Source organism: Ranitomeya variabilis, chromosome 5 (assembly GCF_051348905.1).
Source record: "Ranitomeya variabilis isolate aRanVar5 chromosome 5, aRanVar5.hap1, whole genome shotgun sequence".
NCBI classification, from domain to species: domain Eukaryota; kingdom Metazoa; phylum Chordata; class Amphibia; order Anura; family Dendrobatidae; genus Ranitomeya; species Ranitomeya variabilis.
Window position 1 is genome coordinate 488,800,411 of NC_135236.1, and position 13,763 is coordinate 488,814,173.

The 13,763-nt window shown below is 44.1% G+C and overlaps 1 protein-coding gene across 1 annotated transcript in view; it reads right to left on the minus strand.

The window, feature by feature from the left end:
- The window catches only part of APAF1 (apoptotic peptidase activating factor 1), a 147,291-nt gene that overhangs the window by 98,370 nt on the left and 35,158 nt on the right, over window positions 1-13,763 (minus strand). The window contains exon 7 of the mRNA XM_077265565.1: window positions 13,443-13,574. Within this exon, the coding sequence (XP_077121680.1) occupies window positions 13,443-13,574 (132 nt within the window). The remainder of the gene's footprint in view (window positions 1-13,442; window positions 13,575-13,763) is intronic.

Here is a 13,763-nt window from a genome sequence, read left to right on the forward strand (position 1 = left end):
CGAATCCGTAGACACTTTACGGCTCTTCCTCCCTGATTTTTTACGGGCCAGTTTTAGGGAGTTTTTAATTTCTGCCTGAATTATGGCCTTGAGGCTAGTGGCGAAATTAGGAGTCTCATCCTGTATGGTTTTTTGAATGCAGTCAGAGCAGAGGTCCTTCTGCCACTGAACTGCAAGCGGGGCTTTACAAAGGGCACATTCGCGGTTCTTTGTTTTGCCGCTAGATTTCCTCGGGCCCTAGTGATCAAACAGAAAAAATGGACCCTGTTACCATAAGGGTGACATTCACGAAGATCACTCACCACCGCCATCAGTCAAGGGTACCGGTTTTGGAGGCTGGACAGATGCACGTGCAGTGTCCCTTCTGGACACTGAAGAGTCTTGCCGGACAGGACGGCTGCTGCTCCTACCACTTGAGCGACTGCTCCGGTGCTGGTGGCTCGGCAAGGCATCTGGCGAGAGCTCCTGACACTGCTGCTGCTGTGATGGCGGCGGCTGCTGCTGATGCTCTGATTGTCCCACTTCCATGCTGAAGTTTTTGGACATGAGCGCGTCTTCTGTGGTCAGACACCCATTTATGGGGGACCACTGCACTCCCCGCCTCCTCCGGTGCCCAATGGTGGCCCCTCCCCTCCTCTGCCGCGCCGCCGGAGTCCTTTTCCCACCGGCCGGCGTTTCTTCATGGGCGCCGCCATCTTGGATCCGGCGCCCGCCCCCGACGTCACGCGGGCACGCCCATTCCCAGCGTGCCTTGCGCGTGACGTCAGACGGGCGACCCGGAAGCGGCCGCCGCACCTGGATGCCGGCAGAGGGAGGAGGGCGGCGTGGCAGCCACGGAAGGAGCTGGGTCCGACCGTGCTGCACCAACGCCCGCTCGGACGCAGAGACCCCGGGGGACCTGCGGACGGCGCTTCCAGGCTCCCGAACACCGACGCACAGGCGCTGCCTGCTCTTCCACGCCGGGACGGGACCTGGGTGAGTGGAATCACCGCCGTGTTCAGCACGAGGGTCCCTGTCAGGACAGGAAACCCAACTGAAGCGACAGAGAGGTACCGCCCTGTTATTTTCAGTAGGGTTTCCTGTCCTGGCTGGGCGGATCCCCTCTCTCAGGTGTGCCGTCATGGGGGAAGGGAAAATGATTTAACCCCTTCAGATGGATTTACAGCGTGGGCCAAGACTGAACGACGGAAGGTATGGAATATTGTTGTTTGTTTTTTTTAACTTTATTTCAGGTGGATTAAGAGTATAATAAAATATTAAAACACGATGTGTCTTTATTTCATTAAAATACTTTTTAATAATGTGTGTGTGTTTTATTAACCATTTCGTACTATTGGATTAATAATGGATAGGTGTCATAATTGACGCCTCTCCATTATTAACCTGGCTTAATGTCACCTTACAATAGCAAGGTGACATTGACCCTTCATTACCCCATATACCACAGCAACACGGGAGTGGGAAGAGAGAGGCTAAGTGCCAGAATAGGCGCATCTTACAGATGTGCCTTTTCTGCGGTGGGTGGGGGCAGATGTTTTTAGCCAGGGGGGGCCCTATAACCATGGTCCCTCTCTAGGCTATTAATATCTGCCCTCAGTCACTGGCTTTCCCACTCTGGCGGAGAAAATAGCGCGGGAGCCCACGCCAATTTTTTCCGGCATTTAACCCTTTAACCCCATATGACGTACTATCCCATCAAGGTGACCTGGGACTTAATTCCCAGTGACGGGATAGTACGTCATATGCGATCGGCATAACGGGGGGAGCGCGGCCGATCGCGGCCGGGTGTCAGCTGACTATCGCAGCTGACATCCAGCACTATGTGCCAGGAGCGGTCATGGACCGCCCCCGGCACACTGCGATCAAACATGATCGCAGTGTTCCGGCGGTATAGGGAAGCATCACGCAGGGAGGGGGCTCCCTGCGGGCTTCCCTGAGACCCCGGAGCAACGCGATGTAATCGCGTTGCTCCGAGGGTCTCTTACCTCCTCCTCCCTGCAGCAGGCCCGGATCCAAGATGGCCGCGGCATCCGGGTCCTGCAGGGAGGTGGCTTCACTGCGCCTGCTCAGAGCAGGCGCCGGGAAGCCTCCAGGAGCTGTGCACGTCAGATCGCCGATCTGACACAGTGCACAGCAAAGTGTCAGATCGGCGATCTTACATTATAACATCATGCCCCCCCTGGGGCAATGTTATAGTGTAAAAATATATATATATATATATATATATATATATATATATATATATATATATATATATATATATATATATATATATATATATATATATATATATATATATATATATATATAGTTCCTATAAATACATTTCTTTATCTAAATAATAAAAAAAAACAATAAAAGTACACATATTTAGTATCGCCGCGTCCGTAGCGACCCGACCTATAAAACTGTCCCACTAGTTAACCCTTTCAGTGAACACCGTAAAAAAAAAAAACGAGGCAAAAAAAACAACGCTTTATTGTCATACCGCCAAATAAAAAGTGGAATAACACGCGATCAAAAAGACGGATATAAATAACCATGGTACCGCTGAAAACGTCATCTTGTCCCACAAAAAACGAGCCGCCATTCAGCGTCAAAGAAAAAAGTTATAGTCCTCAGAATAAAGCGTTGCAAAAATAATTATTTTTTCTATAAAATAGTTTTTATCGTATAAAAGCACCAAAACATAAAAAAAATGATATAAATGAGGTATCGCTGTAATCGTACTGACCCGACGAATAAAACTGCTTTATCCATTTTACCAAAGGCGGAACGGTATAAACGCCTCCCCCAAAAGAAATTCATGAATAGCTGGTTTTTGGTCATTCAGCCTCACAAAAATCAGAATAAAAAGCGATCAAAAAATGTCACGTGCCTGAAAATGTCACCAATAAAAACGTCAACTCGTCCTGCAAAAAACAAGATCTCACATGACTCTGTGGACCAAAATATAGAAAAAATATAGCTCTCAAAATGTGGTAACGCAAAAAATAATTTTTGCAATAAAAAGCGTCTTTCAATCATAAAAATCCGCTAAAAAACCTGCTATAAAAGTAAATCAAACCCTCCTTCATCACCCCCTTAGTTAGCGAAAAATTAAAAAAATGTATTTATTTCCATTTTCCCATTAGGGTTAGGGCTAGGGTTAGGGCTAGGATTAGGGCTAGGGTTGGAGCTAAAGTTAGGGTTAGGGCTAAAGTTAGGGTTGGGGTTTGGATTACATTTACGGTTGGGATTAGAGTTAGGGGTGTGTCAGGGTTAGGGGTGTGGTTAGGGTTACCGTTGGGATTAGGGTTAGGGGTGTGCTTGGATTAGGGTTTCAGGTAGAATTGGGGAGTTTCCACTGTTCAGGCACATCAGGGGCTCTCCAAACGCGACATGGCGTCCGATCTCAATTCCAGCCAATTCTGCGTTGAAAAAGCAAAACAGTGCTCCTTCCCTTCCGAGCTCTCCCGTGCGCCCAAACAGGGGTTTACCCCAACATATGGGGTATCAGCGTACTCGGGACGAATTGGACAACAACTTTTGGGGTCCAAGTCCTCTTGTTATCCTTGGGAAAATAAAAATTTGGGGGGCTAAAAATCATTTTTGTGGGAAAAAAAAAGATTTTTTATTTTCACGGCTCTGCGTTGTAAACTGTAGTGAAACACTTGGGGGTTCAAAGTTCTCACAACATATCTAGATAAGTTCCTTGGGAGGTCTAGTTTCCAATATGGGGTCACTTGTGGGGGGTTTCTACTGTTTGGGTACATCAGGGGCTCTGCAAATGCAACGTGACGCCTGCAGACCAATCCATCTAAGTCTGCATTCCAAATGACGCTCCTTCCCTTCCGAGCTCTGCCATGCGCTCAAACGGTGGTTCCCCCCCACATATGGGGTATCAGTGTACTCAGGACAAATTGTACAACAACTTTTGACATCCAATTTCTTCTCTTACCCTTGTGAAAATACAAAACTGGGGGCTAAAAAATCATTTTTGTGAAAAAATATGATTTTTTATTTTTACGGCTCTGCATTATAAACTTCTGTGAAGCACTTGTTGGGTCAAAGTGCTCACCACACATCGATATAAGTTCCTTAAGGGGTCTACTTTCCAAAATGGTGTCACTTGTGGGGGGTTTCAATGTTTAGGCACATCAGGGGCTCTCCAAACGCAACATGGCGTCCCATCTCAATTCCAGTCAATTTTGCATTGAAAAGTCAAATGGCGCTCCTTTCCTTCCGAGCTCTGCCATGCACCCAAACAGTGGTTTACCCCCACAAATGGGGTATCAGCGTACTCAGGACAAATTGTACAACAACTTTTGGGGTCCATTTTCTCCTGTTACCCTTGGTAAAATAAAACAAATTGGAGCTGAAATAAATTTTGTGTGAAAAAAAGTTAAATGTTCATTTTTATTTAAACATTCCAAAAATTCCTGTGAAACACCTGAAGGGTTAATAAACTTCTTGAATGTGGTTTTGAGCACCTTGAGGGGTGCAGTTTTTAGAATGGTGTCATACTTGGGTATTTTCTATCATATAGACCCCTCAAAATGACTTCAAATGAGATGTGGTCCCTAAAAAAAAAATGGTGTTGAAATAATGAGAAATTTCTGGTCAACTTTTAACCCTTATAACTCCCCAACGGAAAAAAATTTTGGTTCCAAAATTGTGCTGATGTAAAGTAGACATGTGGGAAATGTTACTTATTAAGTAATTTGCGTGACATATCTCTGTGATTTAAGGGCATAAAAATTCAAAGTTGGAAAATTGCGAAATTTTCAAAATGTTTGCCAAATTTCCGTTTTTTTCACAAATAAACGCAAGTTATATCGAAGAAATTTTACCACTATCATGAAGTACAATATGTCACGAGAAAACAATGTCAGAATCGCTAAGATCTGTTGAAGCGTTCCAGAGTTATAACCTCATAAAGGGACAGTGGTCAGAATTGTGAAAATTGGCCCGGTCATTAGCGTGCAAACCACCCCCGGGGCTTAAGGGGTTAATTTAATAGCTAGAGACCCCAAATTTTACACAGATACACTTGTTACATTACTAAAGAGGAATATGTAATAAAATAAGGGATATGAGATGATTTACATGATTTTTGGCTGTTCCAACTCTTGAACAGGCCACATAAAGTTGACCATGAGAAAAGCATGGAGATTGTAAATCGATTCCAACTACTTTCAAGGACTGTCCCTGAGCCTTGTTGATGGACATAGCAAATGCCAGTCGAACAGGAAACTGGAGGCGTTTAAAATCAAAAGGCAAATCAGATGGAATGAGAGGAATTGTTGGAATGAAAACATCTTCTCCTGTGGCACATCCTGTCAAAATGGTTGCCTCAATTACATGTGGAAACAGGTTCTTAATCAAGAGTCTTGTTCCATTACACAGCTTTGGCGGATCCAAATTTCTCAATAGCAGAATAGGTGCTCCAGGTTTTAGAAAGAGGTTGTGAGGAGGAAGTCCTTGTGGCTCCAAGGAATTGAGGAACTCAGTTGGATAAAATAATGCTTGAGCAGGGTCTATTACTGTATCTACTGACTTGTAAGTTGTGCACACACCTGGAAGGAGATTTAGAATTTGAAGATTGATCTTGTTGACGCTGTCATTTTTGGGAGCTAGAATAGGCCTTTCACGCAGCCAGCCAGAATTTTTGAAGTGGAGTTGAATGTTTGGAAAAACCTTTGCTTTCAACTCCTCAATGGAAGTCACAATGCAACAAAAGTTGCTTGGGAAGGTGATCTGTCCAGTGGTTGAGTTTACTGGTGCCTTGCCATCTCCAATATTCAACAGCTGGCTCGAAAACAGTCCAGCAGAAACATCGCCTGTCATGTAGACCCTCATGTTTGTGTTCAGTGAAATTTTCTTTACTTTTCTCCAAAGGTACGATGCTTTGAGACAGGCATTGAGTTCGTCTGCAGGGGTTGATCTTGGAATAACAGGTAGTGTTTGGCGGAAGTCACCTGCCAAAACAACAACTACTCCTCCCATGATATATTTGTTGCTACGCAGGTCTTGCAGCAGTCTCTCCACTGCTTCCAGAGCCCTTTTGTGTGACATGGTGCATTCATCCCAAATGATGGCACTGCATTTTTGAAGCAATTTGGCGAGTCCTGATCCCTTGGCAATATTACACACAGGGCTGTCACTATGAGACAGGTTAAGTGGTAGTTTGAATGTCGAATGTGTTGTCCTGCCACCGTTTAAAAGCGTAGCTGCAATTCCAGAAGATGCCACTGCAAGTGCAATCTTTTTTTGTTGTCGAAATTTTGCCAGGAGCAAGTTGATTACAAATGTCTTTCCTGTTCCACCTGGAGCATCAAGGAAGACAATCCCCCCCTTTGTTGGTTTCACTGAAACTTAAAATATAATTATAGGCGTCCCTTTGATCTGGTACCAATATTGGCTCGTTCTGAGACACACATGCTGTCAGTTCATCAATATTGTAGTTTGTTTCTATGAAAATCTCCCTACACGTTTGGATGCCTTCAGGATTTCTTTTTGGAGCAGGCAAACCAAGCAACTGTAAGGCTTTTCCTGACATCGCTATGCACTGATCTTCAAGGAGCATTAAAGTTTCATTGAACATTTCCTCAGTGAAGTTGATGAGTTGCTGAGGATTTTCCCTTCTAATCTGCATGAGGATGTCCTCACTGAGATCAGTTTTGTCCTTTGTCCAAATCTCAAGAGGATTTGAAATGCTACAGGTTGTTAGAATAATAGCAAAGAGGTGTCTTAGTCACTTTGGGGTTTGTGTGGCTGCTGCTTCACTGAGGGTCATGTCCCAGTGTCCATCATTTTCCAGAAGTCCTTTCCTTTGGCAAGCTTCCCTGAATGTTTCACACACATGACCTCCGACGGTCTTCAAGTCAGAAAATTATGTAGGGCCTTTGACAACATGAAGTAACATGCGCAGGTAGAAGCACTCTGCATTTGACGGATGAACAGTGTAGACGCGACCAAGCGTATCAGTTGCTTTCACCCCTGGATAGCCTTCAATATCAAGCCCCCGTTTCCTCCGTTCCAGTGTTTTTGTGGAGGCATTCCAAGTGTAGTACTTTGGTAAATCACAGTAGAGAATTGTTTTTGCAAAAGGGTCTTGTTGACACAGCTCAAAAAATGCCAAGAGGGTGGTCTTAGGTGGTGTTAGGAGCTGCTGCTGCAAGTTTGCTGGGTTAAAATAAATTCTCTGTCCATTTTCCAAGTGCACACTCAGATGCACAACTGGTGGGTAGCGCTCATGAATGGAGAATCCTAGTATTCTCCAAACAGCTTAATTGCTGCTTATGTACCTGCCCATCTGGAATGCCTCCACTTCATCAATAATAGGTCCATTTTTCTGGAGTTCAAAAACTGCTTGATCACTTCCTTTGTGGACATATTTGCAGATATACTTGATTGATTTCACAGAGTGGCAAGATTCGACATTTATGTGGGCCTGGAAAATTTTTGAGAGCAAAGGGTTGTAAGGCACTACCCACCTGTTGTCAATTTCTATCTCTTGGAGTGATGATCCAACACGCATTTTGAGCTTTGCAGTGAAACCACCATCCCCTGGCTTTCTTCTTCGGTAGACTGGATATCCATCTTGTCCTGTTTGGGTTTCTTGGACCAGGGATCGTGGGTAATGCTTTGAACACCTGCCATCAATCATACAGGGAGAATTTTTGTTGAGACTCCCACACGGACCATGGATCATGTTTTTTGTGATGGTGTCAAACAGCAATGGGTCAATCTGAAGGTCTGGCAATTCGGCACTGATGATATTGTCAATTTCGGTAGGCTGTATCTTTTGCTTCAGCCAGATCAAGATGTGGGCGTGAGGAAGGCCTCTTTTTTGCCATTCAACTGAATACATCCAGCACTGCGTCTCACCATAAATATGTGATTTTGTGATGAGACTAATCATTTTTGAAAGTTTCTGTTTGAAAACCCGAGCAATAAGGTCATGGCGATTCACTGTTTTTTGACCCGGCAACAGGTGCCCTCCAATTTCCTCCCAGGCAGGATTGCAAATAAAGGTGATGAAAAGATCTGGACGGCCATACTTTCTCACATAAGTCATTGCATCCTGTGTGTATTCATGCATGTGTCGTGGGCTTCCAGTGACAGTTGATGGAAGAATAACCATTTTCCCCAACTCTTTTGGATCAGCATCATTTGCAACAGCATCTCTAAGGTGAATATATTCCTCTGCCCTGAGCTTCTTTTGATTTAGTCGGATATATAAAAGACGTTCACTCTCAATCTTTGCATACATGTCAACAATAAATTGGTGGAAGAGGTGTTTGCATTTCAAGATGTGATTTTCCTCTGCAAATGTTGTCATGATCCTATATGCATAGAAGTCCATGGCAGACACTTTTTTCCTGAAGGGTTGCCTGTTGTAGGATCTGCCTGAGGTATTCCAAAGTGATAGCCATCCTGTCCCTGCCAAAAGATGATTGGATATTGCAGTGCATCATAGGACCTGTGAGTTTCTGCTACTCGTTGCAAACTATTGTTCCTTTTCTGAAGCACAATGTCACGGCTTTGAAAATCATTGCCTACAATCAAGATTGCTACATCATCAAATGTGGGAGCATTGAAACGTCGCTGATGCTCACCTTGTGGTGTTTTGTCAGCTCGAATGACAACCTTGTAATCGTCATTTGGCATGCATTCAAGTGCAGTCTTGAAAAGTTGAACATATGGATTGTTGGAGTGAAGGAACTGCTGCAAATTAGTGACAATATCAAGGCGAGTGTTAGGAATTAAAGAGCATCTCCGCTGAGCCTCTGCTTCTGCATTTCCCATGAAGAAGAGTTGAAGAAATTGAGGTTCTTCTCCTTGTAATGGAAGCAGTGAGCCAATTGAGTGGTAAACCTGTCCTTGAGCTTTAAATGTCGGCATAAATCCTGTTGTAAACATTTCTTTTGTTGCACCAAATGATGTCATTTGGAAGCAGGAGTTGTACTTCCTGATGTTGTCCAAGAAACGCTTTGATATTGTACTGGTACCCGTCATCAGAGACTTTAGGGGATCTGGTGGTGACAGGAGAGGTGGAAGTTTTATCTTGCCATTTGCACAGCATAAACCTGGCAGTTCATCTTTCCATTTTAGGGCACTGCAGTACATGCAGACCACATCCATTTTTCCTATCTGAACTTTAGGATTATCCTGATAGTTTATTTCTGACTGGTAACAAAAGGCAGCATGTTTCCAATCTCCAACCATTTCCTGTGCCCTGGCGGAAGAAATAGCAATTCTCAGCGGCAAGTCGGCCTTCTCTCTGCTGAGATGACTCATTGGCCCTTGAGGAAGCAGCTCTTGTTTTCATGTCTGCAAGCCTCACTTCCCTCTCCTCAGAAAGTTCATTGGCTCTTGAGGAAGCAGCTCTTGTTCTCTTGTCTGCAAACCTTGCTTCCCTCTCCTCAGAAAGTTCATTGGCTCTTGAGGAAGCAGCTCTTGTTTTCATGTCTGCAAGCCTTGCTTCCCTCTGCTCAGAAAGTTCATTGGCTCTTGAGAAAGCAGCTGCTGTTCTCATGTGTGTCAGCCTTGTTTCTCGGTCTTCACATTTTTCATTGGCCCGTAATGCAGCTTTTCTTTTCGCATCAGCTGACATTCGTGCCATGGAATTCCTTTTCTTATGAGGCATTATTGTGGTAAAAATAGTCTGTAACTGGCAGTTTCTATATCCTCTCACATAGAGGTAATGTGACTGACATCAGCCTTTCCACCAACACACCCTAACAACATGCTATTACCTCACACAAGCTTTGTTATACTGAGAATGTCCTGCCTATATTAACCAATCAGAGCTCAGATTAATTAACTATAGCAAAGTAGAAGCTGAGCTGTGATTCGTTGCTATTAGCAGCCTGATAAATCCCCAGCCAACAGGAAGCCCTCCCCCCTGGCAGTATATATTAGCTCACACATGCACATAATAGACAGGTCATGTGACTGACAGCTGCTGTATTTCCTATATGGTACATTTGTTGCTCTTGTAGTTTTTCTGCTTATTAATCACATTTTTATTTTTGAAGGATAATACCAGACTGGTGTGTGTTTTAGGGCGAGTTTCATGTGTCAATTTGTTTGTGTTGATTTGCGTGTGGTGACATGCATGTAGTGACTTTTGTGAGATGGGTTTTGTGTGGCGACATGCGTGTAGCAACTTTTTGTGTGTCAAGTTGCATGTGACAGGTTAGTGTGTTTTGTGCGTCGAGTTTTATGTGTGGTGCGTTTTGAGTATGTGCAAGTTTTGTGTGAGGCAACTTTTGCATGCGTTGCAACTTTTGTGCATGTGGCAATTTTTCTGCGTGTGCAAGTTTTGCGTGTGGCGAGTTTTCCATGAGGTGAGTTTTGCACGTGTGGCGAGTTTTGCATGTGGAGAGTTTTGCGCGTGGCGAGTTTTGAGCGGCGACTTTTGCGTTTCGACTTTTATGTGGCGAGGTTGGTGTATGTGTGGTGAAATGTGTGCTGAGGGTGGTATATGTGTTCAAGCACGTGGTAGTGTGTGGCGCATTTTGTGTGTGTGTTCATATCCCGATGTGTGGCGAGTATCCCATGTCGGGGCCCCACCTTAGCAACTGTACGGTATATACTCTTTGGCGCCATCGCTCTTGTTCTTTAAGTCCCCTTCGTTCACATCTGGCAGCTGCCTTTTTCCCCTATATGTAGATAGGGGCCAAATTGTTTGGTGAATTGGAACGCGCGGGATTAAAATTTCGCCTCACAACATAGCCTATGACGCTCTCGGGGTCCAGACGTGTGACTGTGCAAAATTTTGTGCCTGTAGCTGCGACGGTGCAGATGCCAATCCCGGACATACACACACACACACATACATACATTCAGTATATATATATATATATATGTGTGTGTGTGTGTGTGTGTGTGTGTGTGTGTGTGTGTGTGTGTGTGTGTGTGTGTGTGTGTGTGTGTGTGTGTGTGTGTGTGTGTGTGTATGTATGTATGTATGTATGTATGTATGTATGTATGTATGTATGTATGTATGTATGTATGTATATATATATATATATATATATATATATATATATATATATATATATATATATATATATATATATACTAGATGGTGGCCCGATTCTAACGTATCGGATATTCTAGAATATGCATGTCCACGTAGTATATTGCACAGCCCGCGTAGTATATTGCCCAGCCACGTAGTATATTGCCCAGCCACGTAGTATATTGACCAGTGATGTAGTATATAGCCCAGCCAATTGCCCAGCCACGTATTATATTGCCCAGCCACGTAGTATATTGCCCAGCCACGTAGTATATTGCCCAGCCACGTAGTATATTGCACAGCCCATGTAGTATATTGCACAGCCCACGTAGTATATTGCCCAGCCACGTAGTATATTGCCCAGCCACGTAGTATATTGCCCAGCCACGTAGTATATTGCCCAGTGACGTATTATACAGCACAGAGCCACGTAGTATATTGCCCAGTGACGTAGTATATTGCACAGCGACGTAGTATACAGCACAGAGCCACGTAGTATATTGCCCAGCCACGTAGTATATTGCCCAGCCACGTAGTATATTGCCCAGTGACGTATTATACAGCACAGAGCCACGTAGTATATTGCCCAGTGACGTAGTATATTGCACAGCGACGTAGTATACAGCACAGAGCCACGTAGTATATTGCCCAGCCACGTAGTATATTGCCCAGCCACCTATGTCACAGGTTAAAAAATAAATAATAAACATACTCACCTTCCGATCAGAGGGCCCGTTGTAGTTCTAACATACTCTCCATACTTGTAGTTCTGTCGCCTGCGCGGTACAGGCGGCAGCATCCGGTCCCAGGGTGTGATGACGTCGCGATCACATGACCGTGACGTCATGACAGGTCCTTCTCCCATACGATCCTTGCCACCGGAGCCTGCCGCTTGCACGGAGCGGTTACCGTTGGGTCGCGAGGAGCGGGAAAGGCGGTGGAAGGTTAGTATACAATGATTTTTTATTTTTTAAAATTATTTTTAACATTAGATCCTTTTACTATTGACGCTGCATAGGCAGCGTCAATAGTAAAAACTTGGTCACACAGGGTTAATAGCGGCGGTAACAGAGTGATTTACCCGCGGCATAAAGCGGTCCGTTACCGCTGGCATTAACCCTGTGTGAGCGGCGGTGACTGCGGGGAGTATGGTGCGGGCGCCGGGCAGTGACTGCAGGGGAGTAGGGAGGGACTAATCGGACTGTGGCCGTCGCTGATTGTACGCGGCAGCCATGACAGGCAGCTGGCGAGACCAATCAGCGAATGAATAAACGGGACAGACAGACGGAAGTACCCCTTAGACAATTATATAGTAGATATGTGTCTCACTGACATACATATACATATATATATACCTATTCTATGTGTACACATTTATTCTACCTATTCTATTCTGTCAGTGTGATTTTACTGTACACCGCACTGAATTACCGGCTTTTCTATAGAACACTGCTGCGTATTTCTCGCAAGTCACACGCATGGTCCGTGTGTAATCCGTAATTTTCTCGCCCCTATAGACTTTCCTTGGCGTATTTTTTGCGCAATACGCTGACAAACGCAGCATGCTGTGATTTTCTACGCCCGTAACATACCGTATAGTACGGATGCGTAATATACGGCAGATAGGAGCTGCCCCATAGAGACTCATTGGGCCGTGTGCAATGCGTATTTTCTGGACGTATTTTCTACGCTCATACGTCCGTAAAACTCGCTAGTGTGACGCCGGCCTTATTCAGCTTGGAAATACAAAGGTTTAGGACCGATCTTATTACAATGTATAATATATATGAGGGGACAGCACAGGGACCTTTCTGATGATCTTTTTACACCTAGACTTGTGACAGGACAAGGGGGCATCCTCTGCGTCTGGAGGAAAGAAGCTTTAATCATAATAACAGACGCGGATTCTTTACTGTAAGAGCAGTGAGACTATGGAACTCTCTGCCGTATGATGTTGTAATGAGTGATTCACTACAAAAATTCAAGGAGGGCCTGGATGCCTTTCTTGATGAATATAAATATTACAGGTTATGGGCACTAAATTCTGTGATGGGGCGTTGATCAAGGGAACTAGTCTAATTGCTGTATCGAGTCGAGAAGGAATTTTTTCCCCTAACATGGAGCTATTATTGTCTGCCCTATGGGGATTTTACCTTCCTCAGGATCAACATGTTAGGCTATAGGTTGAACTCGATGGACTTAAGTCTACCTTCAACCTTAAAACTATGAAATTATAAAACCTCTATATTAGGCCATATTTCACAAAAATCAAGAAAGGTTGCCTTGTTGCCCATCTTTAAGCTCAATTTTTATTAAATTGTGTTGTAACAGTAATGAGATGTCATGGTTAACGGACCAATTATTTAGGTTTGCGACATGATGCCCAGTTTGTTCATTCACACAAAAACATATAAAAACAGGACTCTACCTTTTGACTCCTGTATGATATGATTAGCCTCTTTCGGCAGCTCTTCCACTTTCTTGTCAACAAAAAGAGAGAGAATTTCTAGGCCCTTCTTGTGTCCTAGTTCACTGTCCACATGGACAAAAAGCTTGACTCCTGTGGAAAAAAATATATATGATTTTACATTTTTTTATGATAAGAAGGTAACTGAAGGAAAACATATGATTTTCTGTTGGTCACATGCAGAATTCTTTCTACAGAGGAAACAAAAGGAATTTATGAGTATAGACTGCTAATAACGGGAAGCTGAAACCCAATTTCACCATACACCTTAGCTGTCTGTCA